This window comes from Myotis yumanensis, unplaced genomic scaffold (genome assembly GCF_028538775.1).
Source record: "Myotis yumanensis isolate MYYU_CA2020_CCGP unplaced genomic scaffold, mMyoYum1.0.hap1 SCAF_8, whole genome shotgun sequence".
In the NCBI taxonomy this organism is placed as follows: domain Eukaryota; kingdom Metazoa; phylum Chordata; class Mammalia; order Chiroptera; family Vespertilionidae; genus Myotis; species Myotis yumanensis.
In genome coordinates, this window is record NW_027223759.1 from 12,381,583 (window position 1) to 12,406,142 (window position 24,560).

At 39.6% G+C, this 24,560-nt stretch overlaps 1 protein-coding gene across 1 annotated transcript in view; it reads left to right on the forward strand.

The window, feature by feature from the left end:
• The window catches only part of PARD3B (par-3 family cell polarity regulator beta), a 907,609-nt gene that overhangs the window by 531,983 nt on the left and 351,066 nt on the right, over nt 1-24,560 (forward strand). The window contains exons 13-15 of the mRNA XM_070421939.1: nt 2,609-2,741; nt 8,120-8,219; nt 16,695-16,810. Coding sequence (XP_070278040.1) covers nt 2,609-2,741; nt 8,120-8,219; nt 16,695-16,810 — 349 coding nt within the window. The remainder of the gene's footprint in view (nt 1-2,608; nt 2,742-8,119; nt 8,220-16,694; nt 16,811-24,560) is intronic.

Below are 24,560 nucleotides of genomic sequence, written 5' to 3' on the forward strand. Positions count from 1 at the left end.
GCCTGTGCAGATAGCAAAAGTAAAAAATAAATGAATGTGCGTGTTAAGAGTTAGTTATCCCCCATCTCTCATCTTCCCTAATTTTATGTGTTTCTCTAGAACATATGAATGCTTAGTGGATAACTGTTCTGTATTTTGGCTCATCTAGTAGAGACATTTTATCATTTTCATTCTCTTTATTGCAGGTTTTCTCATTTTAAATCTCATACTCTGGGGTGGGTTGACAGTTATACCGTCAGAAGAAAGTACTAAACTTTCCATTTGTTGCCCATCCCCAGAAATGTCTTGTTAATATAGTTCACTAGGGAATCAACTGTGAATAAGAAATGGGACAAAAAGCAATTTTTATGAGGACATTTAAACAAGATCCATTTTTAGTTTTCTTAATATTAAAATGCTTTCCATGGGGGATAAGCAGGCATTTGACTCTCCGAGCTATTGAGAATCTCTGTGGTGCCCATGAAGATTAAAGAGCATGTTTTCTTAGAAAGACAGCTAATCTTTATTAAATTGAAAAGAAATAATCTGCAGCTATTTGATCTCCCAAATCTGTGTTTTACTATGTCAAAGCATATGTTGTGTGCTCGTGTTTTTGGTGTATTCTCCTGTGGGCCAGCAATCACCCCCAGGTGCAATAAGAAAGCATCTGTAACCTAGAAAAAGGTCTCCACATGGCTCATGCATTCAGGCAAATCAAGTAGACTTGACAAGAATACCATAATGGTTACTTGAACCTTATATTGATATAAAAATTGAAGAAGCTACTTAAGAAAAGTCAAAATATAGAGTTGTTGGGGTATTTTTCCACATTACCCAGATGTACAAGATGCGTAAACAGTTTTGATGAGGGCCTTGTGAAGAATACCTAATGAGCCCTTGATTGAATCAAAAGCATTTTAAACAGAAACATGTTTTTCAAAGGATGCGCTTGAGGTTCAATTGTAATTCTATTTGAGCCTGGAGACTTGGTGTTAAAAAATGGGTTATGACCTGTTTTTTGTGTGTGTTTTTTTCCCCCTTTCCCCAAAACATTTTCCTTCCCGCTGCAAGCTCATCTTGGTAGAAGCAGAATATGTTTAAAAATCCATTATATTTTTTATTGGTTGGGACACTAATGGAGGGCTCCATGGCAGCTCCATTTTACAAGCTGAACACTTTAATTAGGCTGTTTACTGATCAGTTGTTGGGATATCGATTGTGTCATTTATCAAAGAGCTGGGAAAGCAGGAAAAAAAACAATTTTTTTTGTTCTTGTTGTTGTTAAATCATAGCAGGACAACAGTATGGTGAATACCAGAGGGAAAGGGATAAGGGGAGGTAGGGAGGTAGGAGAGGATCATGGGGAGGGGGTGAATGGTGATGGAAGGGGACTTGGCTTGGGGGGTGAACACACAATACAATATACAGATGATGTGTTATAGAATGGTACACCTGAGTCCTATATAATTGTATTAACCAATGTCACCCCAATAAATTCAGTTAAAAAAAAAAAAAAAGCAGGAGGCGATGCAAGGTAAGTCCTACCTCCCCTGCCTGCCAGGGCTCCAGCTGTAACTTCAAAGCAGTTTGCTGAGTGCCAGCCAGCAGTGCAGAGGCAAAGGATGTGGATAAGGTGTTATAAGTCTTGACAAAAAGGGAAAGGACCTTCAGGCACTGAAAACATTTTCAGTATTAAGAATGCATAAAATGAATCTTCTAAATATTTTCTCACTAGCAGGATACTGTCACCAAAGAGGAAAGTATTCATCAAATGCATTGTTTGGGCCAAACGCCTTGGAGCTTTGGGCCCAGATCTGTGTCTCTCTTGTGGCGTGTTCCTCTCCCAAACAGTCAAGGGCACGGCCAGGAGATAGATTCCAAGTGACTTCCTTGATATCTGTGAGGAAGACACATAATGTGAAGAGGATCAAAACCCCGTTCTCTGTGACTCCATCCTCTTGAACAGATAGCTCTCTATATCGACCCCACCTACTACACGGCTTAGGGTGTTCTTCTGGATTCAGCAGTTTTAAGGAAACTGTGAATTTGTTTACTGACTAGAGTTTCTAAGTCAAAATAGGAGAGGGAAATATGGAAAAAAAGAGAAAAAGGTCTCAGGAGATCCCAGTCTGGCATGGTCACAGCAGCTTGTTTTAGTTCCTGGCCAGAAGGCCTGGCGTCTGCAGTGGGCCACACTCGTGGCATTTCAGCGGCAAACCTGACTTGTCCTAGAGTGTGTGCACTCAGTCCCCAGGGAGGGAGGGGACCAGCTGGCTGGCAGAGACACGTCCTTGGCATGAGCTGTGTTCTTGTGTTGACACCGCCACAAGCTGTACTCCCAGATGGGAGAAAAATTGGAAGGAGCCAGTTGTAAATGGGGAAAGTTAATCCCCTTTTGTGTTGGCTATCAGCACTCCTAAGCCTTAGTACCACATTGTCAGTATTTTTCTATTCCAGATTCAAGGATATTTTAACTGATAGGCCCATCTTGATTTTCCACAATTGAGGATTTATGGGCAACAGGCTCTTGGAAGATTATTCATCAATCAATCATTCTTTTGCTTTGCTTTCATTGACCGAGTTGGAACATATCTAAAAAGCAAATGTAATTTTTGTGTTCATCCCTCAGGAGCCCGGAGAGTGTGGGGTGTTTTCGAAGCCGTGCTCTGAGAACTGTCACAGCGCCGTGGCCACCTGCAGGAGGAGCGAGGATGGCACGTGGCATCCGCTGAGCACTTACTGTCCACACCACAAGCAGAGAGGTAAGGCCTGTCCTTGGTCACCCACGCAGGTGGTGCGAGAAAACACCAGTGTGTTTTTGTTTTTATTTTTGTAAAGGGGCATTAATTAAACCAAGTGCAGACCCTGTTGCTCTGAGTAGTGAACGCAGAGGTGGGCGGGAGAGCTGACTCCGAAGTTGTGAAACAGATTCCTGGCATTGCCTCCAGCGTAAGTGACAGTTTCTGCGCTTGATGCCCCACACACGGAGGGTTCGTGCAAAACAAACCGTGCCTGGGGAAACAAAATGGCAACTGCCACTTTTCCTTTTTTTTTTTTTTTTAGAATATTTTAATATTGAAAGTTAAGAAGTATAAATAACTAAACAAACAAAAAAAATATGTGTGGTCCGGCTGGCATGGCTCAGTGGTTGAGCATCTACCTATGAAGCAGAAAGTCAAGGTTTAATTCCCAGTCAGGGCACATGCCCAGGTTGCCGGCTCAATCCCCAGTGTGGGGCCAGCAGAAGGCAGCTGATCAATGATTCTCTTTCATCATTGATGTTTCCATCTCTCTCTCTCCCTCTCCCTTCCTCTCTGAAATCAATTATATATTATATTTTAAGTGTGGACTAGAATTAAATCATTAAGTGGTCCTAATGTGATTCACAGATTTACGCTTGATTCTGTAAATATCATGAACCTAGACCAGTGGTCGGCAAACTGTGGCTCGGCAAACTGCTGCTCCAAAGCCACATGCGGCTCTTTGGCCCCTTGAATGTGGCTCTTCCACAAAATACTGACTTCTGCGCATGGGCCACGAAGTTTCGCACTGTATGTGCGTGCCCGCATGTGGTATTTTGTGGAAGAGTCACACTCAAGGGGCCAAAGAGCCGCATGTGGCTCACGAGCTGCAGTTTGCCGACCACTGACCTAGACCACTGTGACTGTGGGAACGTCCTTGCGGAGGTCTCACTGTACTCCCACGCTTTTTACCTGCTGTGGGGGGGGTGGGGGAGTCACATTTCTAGCTGAGCTTAAGATAGGAAACACTTGGATTTTCTTCTTTGTGTTTCAAAAATTCTACTTCAGGTCATCAAGAAAATTCTTTTTATTTCCCTGAATCTAAGTTTTGTATTGTGAAAGCAATACTTATTCCTTACAAAAAAAAAATTAGAGAAAAGCAATAAAAAGCCAATGTTACTCATACTTCTATCAAAGATACTAATCTATAACATTTTTATGTATATATTGCAAGTCTTTCCTTCATGCAAATATGTGTATAAAAGTAAAATGGAAGTGAAATATACTATATATAATATTTAGGGAATTGTTTTTAGATTAATAGCACATTAGGAACACTTCCTATGTCATTGGATATTCTACATCATTACATTCAGTAGTTGCATAGTAATCTATTGAATGGAGTACTGTTTATGTAATCAATCCCTTATTTACATGTAAGATGTTATCAGGATTTAATTATATGGAAACAGTCTCTCAACTCTGAGATTACTGAGGTTTCTCTAGATTAAATTGTTTCATCAGAATGGGATGCCATTTTTCCCTCTGATTCCCCCATTTCAGTGAGAGCAGTAGCAACAGCTGTGACCATTTATTAAGTGTTTGCTGTCTGTTAGGTACTGTGTTAAGCAATTTACATGTACACTCGAAGTGGGTAATATTATTACCCTCATTTTACAGATGAACAAATAGAAAGTCAGGAGAGTAAATAATTAACCCAGGAACACACACTTGATCCACACAGCCTGGATTCAGCCCATCTCCCAGACTCAAGTGTATTCCCTGCACCATAGCATGGTCCCTTGAAACTGTTCAAGTCCTTCTACCTAAAAATATCCATTAGAAACCCACTTTACTTTGTATCAGAGGAAGAAATACTCAGTATGTTTCTTATCTTATTAAAAATTAAAATTTGTCTTGACAAAGCAAGGTCTCCTCCTGAGACCTTCAATTCCAACAGCAGTAGAATCTGGGGAAGAAACAGCAAGTTTTCCACAGACTAAACCAGCCATCTCCCTCCCGTGCCCATATTAAAACATGTAGCCTTAATATGACTTGATTGTCATTTAATTCTCAAGCAACAGTTTAGTGGCCATCCAAGTTCAGGGTTATATTCCTAAGTATACCTGTGACATCCACGGGAACATTGAGCACCTTACCTCCTATCTCGTTTCATTTTCAGTACCTATAAAACATGATGCTGAAGTGATAATTGCACAATATATTTTTAGAGGACATTGAAACATTCAAGGATATTGATAATAGCTAGAAAGGCTAACAAAGTCTAAAATTATGGAACTACATAAAGTATAAGACTACACCCAGGAAAAAGTTTTACAATAATAGAGTCCATTCAACGTGCTAAAAACAAACGTGTAATATTTTAGAATGTCAATAGAATGTTCAGAGTTGCTATTTTCAATGGACGATTGGAGTTGTTTAGGCACATTGGCCACAGACAACCACTGGGCAGTTCTGTCTGTTCTCTTCCTCCTGAGACGTAAATCCAGGTAGAACAACATTTACACCAATGGAAAACCCATGCAGATCAGCTACCTACAAGGTTCTTACTGTACTTCCTCCCTGAACCTCAATTTTCTAAGGGAAACATAAAAAATCCAGTCCTTTCAAGAAGTGACTCACTAAACATTATTTCTTAAACATCGGAGAACATCTATTTTATTGTTTTCTTGTGGATCTGTGATATACTATGTTAAAAGAATTAGGCCTTTAAAAGCATAGACTCATGAAATTTTAATTGTAAGAGGCCAGTGGGTGAAATTCTCTTACTTTCATATAGGCATATTGACTTAGAGACAAAAAATATATATATATAACATAATTTATAAACATGATGCTATAGAACAGGGTTGGGCAACCCCTGGCATGCGTACCAAACATGGCACGCCAGTAACTTTTGCTGGCACACGAAACCCTCTCTTATAATCTTTCATATACAATTTTTTTCTTAATATCGACTTTTTTATTTTTCAGATAAATTCAGTATAGGTGCATCTTAGATAAATAATTTTACATAACATGTATACATTAAAAAATAAATGTATTTTTCATCATCACATACTGTGTTTTGTCGCTCGAATGAATTTTATTATTTCTTCAAGGTTCTTCACATATGTACACCTTAAGAGATATCAAGTAGGCATAACATGTTCTCAAAAAATTAGGGTTGGCACGCAGAAGAATTTTGAGTCAGAGATTTTGCTGGTTTTGGTACGCATTCACAAAAAAGGTTGCCCACCCCTGCTATAGAAGATGACCATGATCATCACCTCTATGTAATCTTAATAACATTTTAAGTTTTGAGAACCACTGGCTGTTGCCGAGTTTCAGACGCCTGGGAGATGGCAATAGGTCACCAAGAGCCGTAAAAACAGAGTGAGTATTGACTCACCAAAACCCACTCCTTTTGGGAACTCTTTTAGAAAAACAAGATTGATTTGACAAAATGAAATGTCTAGTGAGGAAAGGAACTATTACAGCCAAAACATTGACTTTTTTTTCTTCCCTTTTTGCTTTCCTTTGTATATTTAAAAATCCAATGTTGATATGCTGTGTTCCATCCATTTTTGTAATAATAGTACATACCACCCACAGTTCCACATTTCTTTTTTTTTACACATGAATATTTCTGTCAAGCTGTTCCACAGAAAAGGCATTTTTAGAACTAACATTTGTAGAAATTGTAACACCATAAAATTCACATTTGTGTTGGAGAATCGCTAGCAATGCCTGCAGTGGAAAAAGTGTGGTTCCAGGATGGTAATGAGGATGGAGGTTGTGTCCCAGGGGGTCACTGTGAAATTCTACTAAGCATTTGAATGGTAATAAAGTCCACCAACACTGTATTTTCAGAAGAATCTTGCTGGCAGATCTCATTGTGGGCCAAGAAATAGCCTAAGCACAGTTTGCCTCTTATTTGTTTCTAGAGGCCCGTGCACTCAGGGGGTAGGTCCCTCAGTCCAACCTGTGCCCTCTCACAGTCTGGGAGCCCTTGGGGGATGTTCGACTGATGGCTTAGGCCCGCTGCCCTGGGGAAGCAGACTTAAGCCTGCAGTCAGACATCCTTAGCACTGCTGTGGAGGCAGGAGAAGCTCCTGCCACCGCTACTGTACTCGCCAGGTGTCAGCTGAGCTTCTGCCACCAGGAGGCAGCTTCTGCCCCCTGGTGGTCAGTGCACATCATAGCGACCGGTTGTTCCACTGTTTGGTCGATTTGCATATTAGCCTTTTATTATATAGGATTACCTCTCCCTTCCTGCCCTACTCCTGCTTCCCCTCCTTGTCAGCTCACATGCACTCCAGCCCCTGCCTCAGTCACCCATTGCCCCAAATCTGTCCAGGATCACCCACAGGGGTCTCCTCTAAGCCTTTCATCCCTACCCCGAATCAAACGTTGGTTCTATGTTCTGTCTCACTGAATTTGTGTTCCCTGGGGTCCTTTGAGGCAAAACCTAATAGTACAGTTATTTCTGATGTGTCTTCTCATGGGAACCAGCATGTATCTATCCCCACCTCCATAGCATGGAAGGCACTGCCTCTACAGTGGAGATCAGAAATAGAATTATACTTTTTCAGTCTTACTGATGTCTATTGGATCCCTCCATTGTGCAAAACACGCTATCAGAGATGTAAAGATGAATACAATGCCATTAGTGTCCTCAAGAATAGTCTAAAGCAGGGGTCAGCAAACATTGCCTGTGAAGAGCCAGACAGTAAATATTTTAGACTTGAGGGCCATAGCATCTCGGCTGTCGCTCCTTAGCTCTGCCAGTCTGGTGCAAAAGATTAGGCTGGAAAAGTATATATTTTTGGTGGGTAGGAAAATCAAGATTCAGACTTCAGTCTTTATGCTTCCAAGGCCCTAAGCCCAGGGGTTTCAATTATGAAACAGATGCAGTATATCCACTCCCCTCTACTGTGTCTACATGGGGAGTGGATATACTGTATCTCATGGTTTTTTCAAGTACTTTTTGTCACTAAGGCACATGCTTAAGTCACCATATAATCCAGAGCATTCATTACAGAGTCTTGTTTATAAAACTGTTGTCATGACAGAAATAGCTTTGTTAACCTTCCACTCATCACAGGGAATGGATGTGTGTCAGCCTTTCCTGAGAAGGAAAAGGTAGTCAAGATGCATGGACTTGCCAGGAATTGCCAGCGGGTCACCAGCGTAAAGACATTAGCAGGCTGAGAGTTCCTTGTCCAGGCTGCACCAGCTCTCCTCCAAATCCCTCCGTTCCACCTGAGGACTTGTTTATTTCGAGATTGGTTTATGTGCTGGTGAAAATTGTGTCTGAGAGTTGGACTGAAGCACAAGCAGGCACTGAATGCTTCTGCCCCCAGTTTACTACAGCTTCATTTGTTCTTTGTTTATAGAGCCATTGCTTCCCAGTGATGGATGGGCCGAGAGCGAAGTACCTCCTTCTCCATCACCACTTCCCGTTCTGGAATTGGGCCTTGAAGATTACAGCCACAGGTATCGATAAAATGATATACCATAAATGTTCCTAGTTATGGTTTTTTGGGGAAAACCCAGCAACCTTATTTTAACTCTGTTTCTTTCCAGAATGGAAATCTCAGAGTGCCTATAATTCCTTTCCAGCGAAGGCTTCTCATAGCTGATAGCTTCGATTGTTCGTATTTTGCTTCTTGGAATTTTTTAAGATTCATCACATATTATAAAATACTTAAGAAAATTGTTGGATTTTCTTTTGCCAAGTTAAAAACTTGGAAACAGTGGAAATCAAAGAAAAGTTATATGGGAAGCTATAAAGCAAAACTGAGAAGACATAAAGCTGGGGTTTTTTATTTTTTTCTTCTTTTGTAATTGGCAAACCCTAAAGGTATTTTAAAAAATAGCGGTTCCAAGAAAGTTAATGGAATCTAAAAATTAAAGCAATGCCATATATAATCTAAAATATTGCAAAGAGTGCCCAATGCTATATCCATTTTGTAATAGAAACCAAAAAAAATCAATATTTTTTAGAATCACACAAGCATGAGAGAGAGAGATTTGCTAAGCATACACACCATTTAACCAGTGGAATTCATAGATTTTGTTCTTCTGATGAATTTTAAAACTCATTAAATTGCCCCTTTGCTATTTTCTATATTTATTATGGCTGTTTAAAACTGTTCATTGTATTCTATTCTATGTCCCATGATAATTCTATGAATTTTTTTTCATTTTTCTTGCAGCAATGCTGGTGTTATTCCTATTATACTTTTTATTACAATCTGCTAAAAATTAAAGCAACACAACAAGAGAATAGCTAACTCTATTAGCCGGCAGCTTACCTATACTTAGCTATCTCTGATTCCAACATTTTTGAAGTCAGCTATCTCACTCAAAGACAGTTTCACAAACTAGATTGATAATTGCACTCATGTTCTAGATCTGTGTCTCTTGGGGATTTTTGAAAGAATATCTGGACATATTTAATTTTGTGCGTTCATTTCCATTGCCTACCTCAATCCTGAATCAAAATGACAGACTGGTGGCATTAAATATTCCTTTTAAAGAATACTTATATTTATTCTACTTGAGTGTTTATCCTGTGTATATGTGCAAAACTGTTGGGACAATGCAAAGAAAAATCAGATGTAAACCCTACCCTCTAAAACAGCGGTTCTCAACCTGTGGGTCGCGACCCCTTTGGGGGTCGAACGACCCTTTCACAGGGGTCGCCTAAGACCATCGGAAAACACATATATAATTACATATTGTTTTTGTGATTAATCACTATGCTTTAATTATGTTCAATTTGTAACCATGAAATTGGGGGTCACCACACTATGAGGAACTGTACTAAAGGGTCGTGGCATTAGGAAGGTTGAGAACCCCTGCTCTAGAAGGTGGTAGGCTAGTAGGTAAAAGTGACAAGCAGAACACAAGGTACAAAGTGGTATTTACAAAAGTTATACAGAGAAAATGCCCTGGGTATCTAAGGAGGAGGAGAATGCTTCCAGATGGAGCAGCAAGAAAACATTATGGAAGAAAAGTGGCGTTTGAGATGAATCTTAACATGTGAGTAGGGTTTCAGCAGACAGGAGCATGTTATGACCAGGTTTGGGGTGTGAGACATAGATTAGGAAAATGGAGGAGGGTTAATGTTCCCTGGAAACACAGGCTCTTCAGGTACCTTCTGTAATTGTAGTGAAAGATACTGAGGACTGTCCTGGGGGGGATGGGAGAAGCCTTCAGATTGTTACCAGTGAAAGAGGGACCAAGGCGGGTCTGCCCAGAACTATCTGGAAATAGGTTCTCGTGTTATCACAAGAAAGGCATTTCAGGGACAATCATGAAGGCGGATTTTAAGCAATAGTGGCAAGATTTATTAGAGTGAGCGCCCTTGAAAAGGCTGCCACACTCGATGAGGTGCTGCCCTGGCATTCAGCTGGTAGGTGGCATTCACTGCCCCCAGGTATACCACGCCTACATCCAGGACCACTGCAGAAGAAGTCTAGCTTCAGATGCCAAAGGTTTGCACTTGTCCCCAGGGCCCGAAGCTGCCTGCCTGTACCCCCACATCCGAGGCCCAGGAGTCTAGCTAATACCTTCCCCTCAGTCTGGCCTGAGATCAGCACTGTGCCTAGGCCCTGCAGCTGCTAAAGAGACTGGGGCTTTTGTTAAGTGTACCTATATTTCCTTGGGTTAGGGGAGAGGTAAGCTTTCTTTCAAACTACCCAATATTTTTCCTGGATCTTCCTGGGGCTAAGCTGGTGCCTCCCCTATCCAATCTCTTTCCTAGATGTTAGGCTTTGCCCTGTCCAACCCCATCTTTTCCCCAGCTTTGTTTCCTCCCCTTTATGACCCCTTGAAAAGACTTTCCCCATAACCATTTCTCCCCTCCCCCCCTTTAATCTGGGGAAGGGGGAGGGTTGTTCCCTGGGGCAATGGGAAAACCAGTCTTTCCTGCCCTCTGGGGTGTTAGTCTGTTTGGCAGAGTGATGGAGGCTGTTCCCCTGTGTGACTGAAACTAGTTTCCAGATTTAATCAGCCTCAGGCAGGGTTCTCCCTTCTCTTTTTGTTAATCCCTAACTAGCTGCCTATGCTAACAAGATGAAAAACCTTCAGAGAGAGAGAGAGAGAGAGAGAGAGAGAGAGAGAGAGTTCAGAGATGTCACAGAGATAGAATTATTGAGAATTAGCAAGTGCCTTTTTAGATGCTTCAGTGTCTCCACAGATTTTTTTTCTTGCCCTTTTCTATAAAGCTTTCTCCATGATCTTGAGAAACAGATTATATTGACCCCTACTGCTATAACTCTTCATCACATGCTTTGAAATAGTAACTTCCGTTTCCATTTCCCCTCTCCCTCCCTAACCTTCTGTGTTTCAGCTTCAGTTCTCATCCCTTCCCTAGAATTGCTCTCTTAACCATCAATAGTAATCTCCTTTCAATCAAAAGTATGTCGTCTCAAACTGGATTCCTTTTTTCTCCTCCACAGTATTAGAGTCATTAATTTGCTCACTCATCCACCCAAAAGTATCTATGGAGCTCTAAGCTGGTCACTGCAGAAGGTTCTCAGATTGGAAAACACCCCTGCCCTAAGGAATGCAGCCCCCTCTTGAAGAGACAGACACACAGAAAGGAAGTAGCCTGCTTGCTGAGCTTTAGATACAATCTGCTGTTGGAGCCCAGAGGAGTGGGCCACTAACTCTGCCTGCAGGTAGTGAGGAAGGTCTAACAGGAGAAGTAATGTTGAAATGGTCCCTTGGAGAAGAGAAAGGAGCTTAGGAGGCAGAGAAATGGTGGGAAGGGCAGTTTGGGTTAGAAAAACCCAAAGGAAGGGAGAGGGCCATGCAGAGCGTGCTCAGTGTGGCTGAAGCATCTGGTACCTGGAGAAGGATCAATGGGAAGGGCATTGTCTGTCACTCTGTGGGCACCCGCTTCTCCAGAGAGCGGAGAAGCAGTGAAGGGTTTCAAGCCTGGGTGACAATATCAAGTCGAGTGTGTTTGGTTGTGGAGGATAAGGGGACAGAAGAAGCCCTAGACAAGGTTACAGTCTGGGGACTGGCAAGAGCAGAGAAGGGCTTGAATGGAGGAAAGAGCAGCATGGTGGAGAGGAACAAACGGAGCCAACGACATGTTTGAGATGGAAGGAACAAATCTAAAGCTTTGAAACGCTCTCCCTCCTGGGATTTCCTGACCTGCACCATCCTGTGAGCTGCTGCGTTGCCTAGGTGACCAGCAGCAGTGGGGTTTGGATGTGTGAAACTTGGGGTGGAGGAAGAATTGGAAGGGATCCAGGATGGCTGAGCAAAGGAGGCTGGGAGGCCGTCCTGTCTTTCAAAATAAGTAAATAAATAAATGAACGTTGAAAGCCTTCTAAAAGGGAAAGCGGTGCTTTAGGGATGGAGCCAGTCTTATGAAGCAGAAAACTGCTGTTGCATGAAGAGTAAAAAAACGGATCTGATCAAACCTAACGCCTGCACTTTGAACCGAAATGAAATCAGGGATTTACTGAACTTATTTGTAGCTTTATATCAATAATTAGCAGACAGAAATTTAGAATATATGTGTCTGAGTAAAAAGTAAATATTAAAGGAAATGTATTTTCTATAGTGATATCTCATGGCAAATTAACAGCAGACAGAATATAGTAACAGCTTAGACAATATTTGGTTGTCTCTTTTCCTCTATCTTGATTCTATCTCATGTCTCTGCGCTCTCTCTCTCTCTCTCTCTCTCTCTCTCTCTCTCTCACACACACACACACACACACACACACACACACACTCTCTCTCATCTTTTCTCACTCAGAGTAGCCAATTGTTGAAGCCTATTTGTGGACACCTCAGACTTCTGACATGATTTTCAGCATGCCCCTAAAAACTTACCCCCAGCTTTTATTTCAGACAGTTCTCCTACATGTCTGTCACATCCCTGATTTGCCACCACACTCAGGACACTGGTGTGTGTTTCATGCTACCCCCGTTTATTCATTATGCAGCATAATTTGACATGGAGTATCATTTCTATCTGATAGATCCCCTGGTTGCTCATGCTGAAAACACAGCCTTTACCTACGGCACGTCTGTGGCCTGCTGTCAACGTCCAGCTTCCCGCAGCATCCACTGGGGCCCACTCAGCCATGAGCACATGCAAACTCCTTCAAGAGTAACATGCGTCATATTTTATAATCATCGTGTCACTCTCCCACTCGAAGAACTTTTCATATGCAGCAGAAAACTGCAAACTGTTTTGCTAGTCAAACGTACATGTCTAAAATGTTGGCCTGTTAACTAGTTCAGTGCTACACTCATTATTGAAGTGCTTGTATGCTCGCATCGGCTTTAGTCCCACAGTGCCATATTAGACTTCCCTCCTGAACTATCTGCCAATCTGATATCATCTTCAAATCCATTTGTACCACTGCAGGAGGGAAAACCTTCTAGAGAAGGTTTCCAAAGTGTACACTTGGTCACATTCAAAACAATGGTAGCAGGTGTATATATCGCTATGGTTAATTTTATTTCTTTGATTATATATCAACATATCTACAAAAAGAAATTCACTTTATTTAGACAGAACCTTACTTGATGTTATTTCATCAAGTGGTATTACCAGCTTTCTTTGTGGGTTTTTTGTTTGTTTGTTTTTAATGGAGATAGAGAAGGCTGTCTCCCAAGAGTCTGGGGAAATTTGAGTTTTTATTCTTAATTTGTCAATGAATGTGTGGTTTCGTAAAGTAATCTAAGACAATGAAGTGCGTTAACTAGTATGTTACTCATTTGGGTGGGTTCCCATAGTCTTCCTTGAGCAGAGGGCTTTAAATGCCTGGGGCCTAAGTTTCAATGAGGGCTATTCATGTTGGTCCTAAACCTCCTCCCTAAAGACTTTCATGATAACGCCTGGCATCTGTTTGGATTGACTCTTTGGTTTTCCTTTATATCATGATATGCACCCCTCCCCTGAAACAAACAAACAAAAAAAAGTGAATCTAAAATGCAAGAAGCATCAGAGAGTGAGCCAATCTATAGTCACAGGGAAAGTTTCAATTTTTTGGACTCAGGATCAGCAATAACCTGTGCCTCAGGTTGGCCACCATTTTAGCCAACGTTTTTGTGGCTCTGGGAAAAGTTCAAGAAACCACAGTGTGGGTCCTGGCTTGGCTACCGGCCAGCTGTGTGACCTTGAAACTTCAGCCTCCCCTTTGGGCCCGAGTGTCTTATCTACAAGATGGAGAGTTAGATGAGGTGACCTTTCCCGCCTTCTGGCTCTGAAAGGCTCTGATTCTATGAAGCCCATGAGTCTTTCTGACACTAAAACCATATCATCACAAGAGATCAAAGGATGAAAGACTAAGTGCACATGGAGGTCAGATAACATCATTAAAGGCAAGTGCTTCCAAACACGAGGCTGAGCTCACAGCCACAGTAGCATCCGAGCTCTTTAAGATGAGCTGAAGCAGTGAAAGTGTTGCCATTATGCGAGGCCAGTGGCAATAGCACTAGTGGGTCAAGGATTTTTGTTCACAGTTGGCATATTTTGCCATCACTAGACACCACATCTAATACATTTTCTATGTCAATGGTTTTGTCTATTGAAAATGTAGACAGACATCAAGAAAGAAGAAAAAAAAAAAAGAATAATAATAATAAGCTTCAAATTCTAAAGAGCAGATTTAAATGTCTTGAGAAGTTTCTGTGAAAACGTATTATTTCTTCACTGTAGAGTGCCCCAGACCCTCATTCAAAGACCAATCTAACCTACAGAAATAAAGAAAAAAATTAATAGCTCACTTGTTGAGCTCTTATTGTGTGCTAGGCACTATTGTCAATATTAACAAATTTCAAAATTAATCCTTATAATAACCTTATAAAGTAAGTGCGATTACTATTCATTTTATGCACTAGTACACTGAGGCCATGGACCCTGGCCTCTCGCTCTCAAGCCCAGGGCCCTGACCATTGCACCACATTACCCTCTAAACAGGAGAGAAGGGGTCTCAGACACAGACCTACCAAGAGACTGAAAAAGCAGAGAAGGCAAAGTACCTGTAAAAAGCCTGGAGAACTCAAAAAGCAGAAATTTGCATTCATTTGGAAGCTTAAGCAGGTCTATTTATTTATCTACTTGTTTCCTAAAAGCTTCTATAGAACTTACCTAAGCAGACACTATTCTCCTAACTTTACAAACTTAAATCACTTTATCTCTTAACAATACTATAAGATAGGGAGTGTAATTATACCCATTTTCTACGTAAGGAAATCCAAGCACAGAGAGGTTCAATAACTTGCCCAGGTCCCACAGCTAGTAAGTAGCCAGGATTTAGAACTGGGCAGACCCGCTGTGGCGTCTGTGCTGTGCTGCCTGTCCCCGGTGCTCCTTTTATCTTCCCACTACATCACAATAATAGAGCTTCATTCATTCATTCATTCAGCAATGTTACATAACTGCCCATTCATTTTAATATTGCTGTAAGGCAATATTAAATATGCATGACTAATGAGTTTCAATAAAAGATTAAACTTATTTGGGTATATTTGGTTAAGAAACTGAGATCCCCTGTACATTTTAGAGGGGTTCTCATTCATAATAGTTTATTTTTGTTGTCATTGTTTTCTTGTTTATAGTGTTAAATCTCAACTGTTTGAAAAATTCAGCCTCACTAGTTTCAGACTCACCAAGATACTTGATTTGAGTTTTCACTGTATTTAAGATTAGGATAAAGTTATGTTAAAATGAGCCACTATATTTACCCATATTTACCTTCTGAACATACAGAAGTACCAAGGGAGAAGGTTGGTGTAATTTAATTTTATATATATACGCTTATATATATATAAGCGTAATATGCTAATTAGACCGACGTCCTTCTGGACAAAGCCGGGGCTGTAGCCGCAGCTGCAAGGGATGGATCCAGATAGCTGCCAGGGCTGCAAAGGCCTACTCTTGCATGAATTTCATGCATCAGGCCTCAAATATATATATATATATATAATTTATTTCCAGATCAAGAAATAAGCTCTCATCCGTAATTCCCTTATATAATTTCCTCCATCCTCAAGCAAAATAAATACAATGTTCAGCAGAAATAGAATTCTATGAGATTGACTACAAGTATTAGAAACCCTATAATGAACATTTGATGTATCTCGTGTCTAAATTGTCAACTGTGCTTTCCCTGTTATTTCCTTTTGGTGTTATTGATGAGTAGCCTATTTGCTCAGCATTAACATTAGTTTTAGATACTAGATCTAAAAAAAGGAGAAAGTCCAACTGTTGCAGCCATCAGTCATTCAACAGGATGGTTTTCTCTAAGACAGCGGTTCTCAATCTGTGGGTCGAGACCCCTTTGGCGGTCAAACGACCCTTTCACAGGGGTCACCTAAGACCATCCTGCATATCACATATTTACATTACGATTCATAACAGTATCAACATTACAGTTATGAAGTAGCAACAAAAATAATTTTATGGTTGGGTCACAACATGAGGAACTATATTTAAAGGGCCAGAAGGTTGAGAACCACTGCTAAGAGATTCCCTTTCACTTGTTTTTAAAGGAAGGGCATGCCTAGCCCATAGACATCTAACCCGAGTCTAGTCTGTGCTGATATCTGGCGACATCCTTTGAAGTGCCCGTGCATTCCTGCCTCGCCTTACACACTCAGAGTTATAGATTGTACCACAGGATCCCAATTAGCGGGAACCAGTCAAGAGGAAAACACCATATTAGCCAGAGAATTTTTTAGTTAAGTTGTAGAGTGTGATAACATACATGAAAAAGAAATTGCTACATCTCATAAAAGAAACCTGAGATTCATGAAAGAAACCTGAGAATTAGTTTAAAATGCACGGTTGTGTGCTGCAATGAGAGTGATGAGGGTCTCTGTTCAAAATGAGGACTGTTTCAGAGAGAGAGAGAGAGAGAGAGAGAGAGAGAGAGAGAGAGAGAGATTTCATTCTAAACCTAAATATGGCATCTGGCTTTTTTTCCACAGTTCTGGGATGGATCCGGCTGTGTATTTTCCAGATCAGCACAGCAACTTCAGATCTGTGACACCAGCCAGGCAGCCCGAATCCATGAGTCTGAAAGCCTCAAAGAGCATGGACCTTGGTAAGTGAGGGTGGGGTGACTTCCAGGTCAGCTCTCCAGCCTCAGCCCATCTGTCTTCCCTAATGTCCTGCCTTTCTTCTCACGGGGCAGGGCCTACTGAAGCCTAGAGCAGGGGGTAATGGTCATCCTATCTTCTCACTTCCTCTCACATACTTCATTGCAATTATCCCTTCCCTGTTTGAAAGAGAGATAGATGACTTGTTTTTATAAAGTGGTCCATATAGGTCAGAAAAATATGATGACTCGTTCCGGAGGATGTGAATACCATTAGCATTTAACTCACCTGCCTTTGGACCTGTGCTCTCGCTTCTGCTGGAGCCTTTCCCTTGCTTACAGACACATGTGTTGCAGGGCCTGGGAAGATAATGTGGTTAAATGCATCCTCTTCCACAGGGTTTGCCCTCTCTGTGGGTGATGGGGCAGGAATGGCAGCAAAGGACTCATGTCTTTAAATGCCCATCTCCCCATCCTGTAACCCTGGAGGGAAGAGGGGTCCTGGGTTTGCCAGACTGAGGGTGCCAGGGTTCCCTCGGTCGGTGCCTGAACAACTTCATTGAGGTTCTGAGCCCCTCAGGGAACCTGGTAGAGTGTTGGCTGCAAGGGCAGCTCCAGGGCCCATGCACAAACCAGGCCCCGGAACGTGGCACCCTGGACACTTCAGATGCCCAAGGACATTGCTGCCCCATGGGCTCCTGGGGAGAGAAAATGTTTAGAGAGGAGTGTGGGTACAAAATAAATCCTCAGCGAATTATTCATTGCTTCCTGAATGTTCAGAGGCCATGCTTTGCCAATGTTTTTTCTTGAGGCATATTACATATTTCATTAGTAGCAAATAGTAGAAAATAGAATAATCAAAACTGCATGTTCTACAAAACAGTCTGATAAATAGTGCTTATCTGTAACTCATTTACAGGCGTTCAGAAAAATGTTCAATCATGATGAAACAAGAGAAATTCATCCTATTTTCTATAAATTAAACAGATCCCTGGGACACATTTGCTCTAATCAGCTATAGTAAAAGATGGGTAGAAAGCCTTACCAAAGACGCAGTCCTAGGCACTGGCAAAATGGGGTATTTTCTCTCATGTGATCCTTTGAAAAAACAGAGGAATAATGTGTGACAATGACATATGTTATTACTAATAATTTAAAGGGCAATTTATTTTCAGAGAGTGCTTGATAAACATTTCCTGTTCAGTCTTCCCAACTCCTCTTATGATGAAGATGAATGGATAAAAAATGCTCTTCATTTTGGAGTAGAAATATATTACTGTTTTCCTCATATAGTTTTTAAAAGTGGCCAGCAGTATGGTTCTAAAAAATCTGTGCAAAAGAAAATATAGCGCCAAAACCGGTTTGGCTCAGTGGATAGAGCGTCGGCCTGCGGACTGAAAGGTTCCAGGTTCGAGTCCGGTCAAGGGCATGTACCTGGGTTGCGGGCACATCCCCAGTAGGAGGTGTGCAGGAGGCGGCTGATCGATGTTTCTCTCTCATCGATGTTTCTAACTCTCTATCTCTCTCCCTTCCTCTCTGTAAAAAATCAATAAAATATATTTAAAAAAAAAAAGAAAGAAAGAAAATATAGCATCCATTTTAATTTAAGGGAGGAAAAATATCAAATCTGTATCCAGAAATGGTATTTCTTTTGATGTTTCTTGTTGCTAAAAAGTTTGATTTTAAGAGCCTTTCTCTCTCAAGTTGAAACAGTCCTTGCAAAATATGTATGGTGAGCAGTCACCCATTGCATTTCATCGTACTTACGCCATAGATGACAAGGATAATAGTAATGTTTGTTCAGCTTACAGAATTGGGCAGAGGCCATGAGCTGTTTTCTTCAGGACACTAATGCCCAACTAAGAGCATTGGCTAAAATGCACTCTACAGCAGAAGTGGTAAAATATTCTGTAAAAACATGTTTAAAGTAACCATCAACGTGTGGTCCCTTCCAGAAAGTGCCAGTTGAAAGCTAACAATCTTGCAAAGGGCTCTGAGGGTCACTATTAGAACTATTTTTCACGAAGTAAAAAAATAAAATAATTGCAGCAAAACAAAACCTTCTGTTTATTGTTTAATTAATTTATGTTGGATATTGCTCCTGTATAAAGTGAGTGGGAATCTCCAAAAGCTAAACACGCCCAATCAGTACCTTCTTTGATTTGTTTGTTTCATTTTTTGCTGCTGGGGCTAAGCTAGTATTAACTCGAATACTGATGAGTCATTTTCATATGTTCAAATTACTTTAAGGTGAACAGGTTTCATTTACTTACTTTCACTTAGGTTTCCAAAGCCAGAAAATTCTGATCATAAAAAATAAAGCCTTCTCCTCCCCCATCTCCTTCCGCTATTCTCCAGACACAAACATAATTTTAAAATAGTTTGCTGTGTGCATCCTTCTAGATAGCACTCTATCTATTTGCTGTCCCATCTACATACAAATGTCTAGATCATATGTTGTGTTTCTTTATAAGATATGTATGGTGTTATGTTATGTGAATGAATCTTGATTTACAATTTACATTTCCCCTTTTGACTGAATTTAGGCTTCATTGAGAGTTTTAGGGACTTTTTATGTTTTGGGCGTTTGGGGGCCTATTTCTATTTCTTATTCTATAATTTTCTTATTCGTGTCCTTTGTCAATGTTTCTATTTGTTAATTCTTTATTCTCTTCTTAAGAATATTATATATGTTGCAAATAATTTCTTACAATTTGTCTTTTTTAGCTTGAGGGTGATATTCATTACTATAAAAAGGTTTTGTCTTATAGTCAAATATTTTCATCTTTTCCTTCATGACTTTTGAGTTTTATATTTATTTATTTTCTTCTAGTACTTTTAAAGGCTTTTATTTTTTAGTGTGTAGCAAATTGTGATGTAATATTATCCATGGCTTATGAGTGGAAAATTTTTCTCCATGTAAATAGACAAATTATTAGTAACATTTATTGGCTTTTGCATCCCTTCCCCATTAATTCAGAATGTAGTCGCGTTGCACACAAAATTCGCTTACTACCTGGTTTGGTTCCTAGACATGCTGTTCTATTGATATATTAGACTGTCCCATGCCAGAACCATCCTTTTTAGATTATCATGCTGTATTTTGATAACTTGCAGGACACTCTTCCTCTGATTTTTCTTCTTTGGTAAAATTACTTTGGCTCGTCATAGGCATTTATTCTCCTACATGAACTTTAGATCAGCTCATCAAAATAAATTTAAAAATTAAACGGGAGAGTTTTTTGTGTGGGTGCGTGTCCATCATCATGTTTGCTGATGGTTCCTGATAGAAATGTTTTCACCAAGTTGAATAAGTTTCTTTGTATTCCTATCTTCTTAAAAAGATTTTTATTTGCTCATTTTGTTTAATCAGGAATGTATGCTGCATCTTATTAAGTGATTTTAATGATCTATATAGAATGATTATGAGAATTTTGTTCTTTATTTTATTAATATGTTGAGTTATATTAATAGATTTACCTAATACTAATCTCTGAATGACTTGAAATTTTTCTCTGCACTTGTAAAAGGTATAAATGATTAATATTTTCTATGTGCTCTAAAACATAGCTATAAAACTCTAGTTATAATTTTACTCAGTATCATTAGTTCCTATATATCCAGATTTTTTTGAGGCTCTTCTGCCTCAATATTTGGTGGATACTTTTTTTAGCATGCATGTGGCCACATTTAAGTAACATCAAGAATGATTAAAATAATGAATAAAAGGAAATTTATTTTTAAATAATTAGATCTAACTATGCCTATTCAAAGGGGTTAGGGTGTCATTTTCTGGGTTTTCCAGAAAATCAATCTTTTCCTACTAATTGTAGACTTTCCTCTATTTATTTAAATTACCAGAATTACTATGTTCAGCCTGGATCCCTTTAATTTGTTCATAATTGAGCTTGGGTGGGTGTTGAGTTGGAAGCTCTCAGGAGCTGAATAACACAGCTGCCTCTTTGGCCTTTGGCATAGGGTTTTCCCCCAAAGAGCTGGCCTTGTTGGCAGTATGCCAGAGAGTTACAGTCAAAGACTTTTTGTTGAGAACTAAACATCTTTAATTTCCAGGCCTGGTGTTTTATGACCCAGTCATACTTTTTAAGTATTCGTCTGAATTATTCTAGGGACAGCATTTCAGTATTTTGGCCCATTCATTGATCTAATCTATAGCTCAATTCAAAGTTAAGTTTAAAATGTTATTTCACACAAGATTTCTTTTTTTAATGTTTTCTTTCCTGTTTCAAATCGACCTCTGAGTAGTGCTCCTATTTCAGAAGGGCGTCCTTGTAACACAGTTAGGAGGAGCCTGAGGGCGGTGCAGATGGGAGATGCTGGCCAGCTGTCCGGCCCAGTGCAATGAGAGGAAATGAGCTCTAAGTGATGCATGAGGCATTCAGGCAGCATTTCCGGAAGTTTCCTGACAATGAAGATTGTTAGCATTCCATGTCTCTTTAAAAAGTGCCTGTGTTAGGAGTCCCTAAAATCAAGACGATAAATAAACTGGCTGATTTTCCTTTGGGTTCAGCAATTTTATTTTGTGAGTTGCATGTTCAAAATTTGTCTTAAGACAGAAAATATTTGCAGACACTCACAGCTGAAGTAAATTATACATCAACTGATTTATCATATCAACAAAGATAAATATTTGGTTCACATTTTGAATATAACCCCTTCATAAATATCAGACATTTCCATCAGAGAGTAGTTAGGCATCTAGTTTTCAGATCGAAGATGGACATGAAAAAATTAATTAACCCCACTCTACTTTTATATTTAATTTTTAAAATTAATTTTTTGTGTAGTGAAATACTTCTTTATACATTGTTAGTAATAAGGCAAAAATCCTGAACACTGAATGTATCAGAGGATTTCTATTAAAGTGTATATTCTAATAACTATAATGCTAGTTTATAAATTATATATTATATTAATATAGTACATAAATATATATTAATAAATATAAATGTTTGTTTATACATATGGATCCTCTTTATTGATCATCAATAAGTAATACCTCTGAAGATGGTAAAAGCTGAATCAAGAACTGCTATTTAAGATAAAACTTTGACCTATTTAAAAATAAAAGGCCTGGTTGGTAAAGAAGAACTAATAGGAACACCAAAAGTGTCTACCATCTCTAATAAATGAGGAAGAGTATACCGATACAGTCAGGTGGATGCCCTAAGCTTTAGGAAGTCCAAATGAAGGAATTACCCAGAATGTGACTTTTTCATTAAACACATGTTTATTGAATGTCTACTATGTGCCAGGAAGTAGATTAAACACTGAGGATCCAGTAGTAAATGAGAGAAATGATGTTTGCTGCATGTACCTAGACTAAAACCCTAACAGAACCTAACAGAAAACTCAAAAGTTAAAGACTTCGAAAAGGAAATACTGACATTTTGATGATAACTTATCTCGGAGAGGAAGAAAAGGGAGAGGCATCTGAAGACAGGAATGTGGTTGTTTTCAAAACTAGCTGATAACCTTGAAAAGAGGAAGAGAGAAGCAAATGAGAAAAATAAATAAATAAATAAAAGTACAGGAAGAGCTAGCTAGCAGTTCGAGTTGAGACTTGCAACACTTAGGGAGTTAGACACTCAAGCTATTTTTAGAGCCCAAAAAAGAAAGTGTGGTGGCCCATTGTTTATCTTAGCGAACCACTGTCAGGTGGAAAGCAGGCACCCAGTTCCTGTGTTCATTTTTATCTTCATCTGCACAAGAGAAAGATGTTCGAATTGGATAAGCACAGCTTCTAGCAAGTGGGAGACTAGACAATTTATATCTGTGTACACCAAAAGGATTGTGATTATAAAGTGACTGTCCCTGGTTATTAGAAATTAAGAAGAGTAGTCCAGGAAGCAAATTACCAATTTTCACAAAGATGATGAATTCCAGAGGCAACTGGTGAAGCTGGTGATCTCAATGCTGATCCTCAGAGGATTTCCCTGTTTGCACAATGAGAAGGGGGTGGGGAGAATGGTGGTTACCAGCAACCTCCACGGAATCTCTGAAACAACTGATGTCTTAGTTCCTTTTGGATAGAATTTTTAGACTGATAGATCAGGGAAATGTTATGATTTGCATTGGTCTTTTTAAAAGAATTTAATTCATTGTTTTTTATTGAGACATGAGCCAAATTATACACTAAGATAGGTAATAGCATTAGAATGCCCTTTCCCCAAATGTGCTAATTAAAGCTCATTGTCACTCTGAAAGGAATTAAATAATATATACTATAAGACTCTGGATCTTCTCATTATATTCTAATAAAACAACAGAATTTGATAAAGAATAGATACGTAGAATTTTGATGAAGGCATGAAAGGCGTTCTTCCAAATTTTTAGTAGATATTGTCTCAGGGAATTGGGTAATATGTTAGACTGACAGAATTAGCATTCAAATAATTTCTTCTGGAATTGAAGAAGATATATTTTAACAAATAATGATGGATGCATTCATCTAAGAGGCATTCTTGGATACTATTTTCCAGGCAATATCCTAGGTAAACAAGACAAAGGCTTCATTCATTCTTATTGTGTTTTCGTTCCCTTTGGGTAAATACATGATAAAGTTGTATACAAGTAAATTGACAATAAAATTTCAGATAGAGACTATATTTTTCTGAAGCCAAATTCAGATAGAGAGGAAGACTCCGGAGAGGTGAGCCTCTTTTAGAGAAGGTGGTGAGAGATAAAGGCAATGTCCCAGAGTCAGGTTAAAGGAACTGAATTGTGCAAGTGTACAGTTTGGGAGACGTGGTATCATTGCAGTTATTCAAGATGTCTGTGGATTTTAGTTGCCACCCCCAAAGCTAGTTTTATGTTACCAGACCAAGGAAGACAACAGTTCCACTCTACCCTGGCCTATATTTAATTACATTGTTAAATATAGCACTGGCCCTAACCGGTTTGGCTCAGTGGATAGAGCATCAGCCTGCTGACTCAAGGGTCCCAGGTTCGATTTCGGTCAAGGGCATGTACCTTGGTTTCGGGCACATCCCTAGTAGGGGGTGTGCAGGAGGCAGCTGATCAATGTTTCTCTCTCATCGATGTTTCTAACTCTCTATCCCTCTCCCTTCCTCTCTGTAAAAAATCAATATAGAACTGTATGTAAATCTGAGTACAATATTTTAATAGAGACAAAAACAGTGTGGAATGCATCCAGATATTGGTGAGAAGCCTAGAAACCATGTCCAATGAGAAACAGTAGGAAGAAATAAAGATGTATTGCTTGGAAGAAAGATGGGTGGAGGCACACGAGAGTTCTCCTTAGATATTTTCATGGCTAAGACTGAAAAACTCAGATCTGTTTAAATTTGAATATGCACCCCAAATATATCAAGTAGTGATAGCTTCTTCAGAAGATACGTCAAGTTTATAAGCTTTGAAATGAAGGAAGTTATTAATGATGGAAAACTAAATTCTGGTTTGTGACATGTTTGATATGCAAGGAAAAGATAGATATATAAATTTAAAAAACTCACGAAGACTGAGAAGCAAAATTCATCAGCATTATGGAAAAGGATCCAATTTTTCAATATTAGATAAAGGATAAATGTTATTTTTTAGTGTATCTTAATATATTGATATAGTTAATATAACCACACAGGTTATAACTCAAGTGGGGTGACTTAGTGAAAACAAGTGAGTTTAGAGAAATTACATATCAAGACTCAGGCTGAATTCTTAAAAAGACATCTCTGGTGAGAAAAGGAAAACCTGAAATAACTGACTTCACAAATAGTTT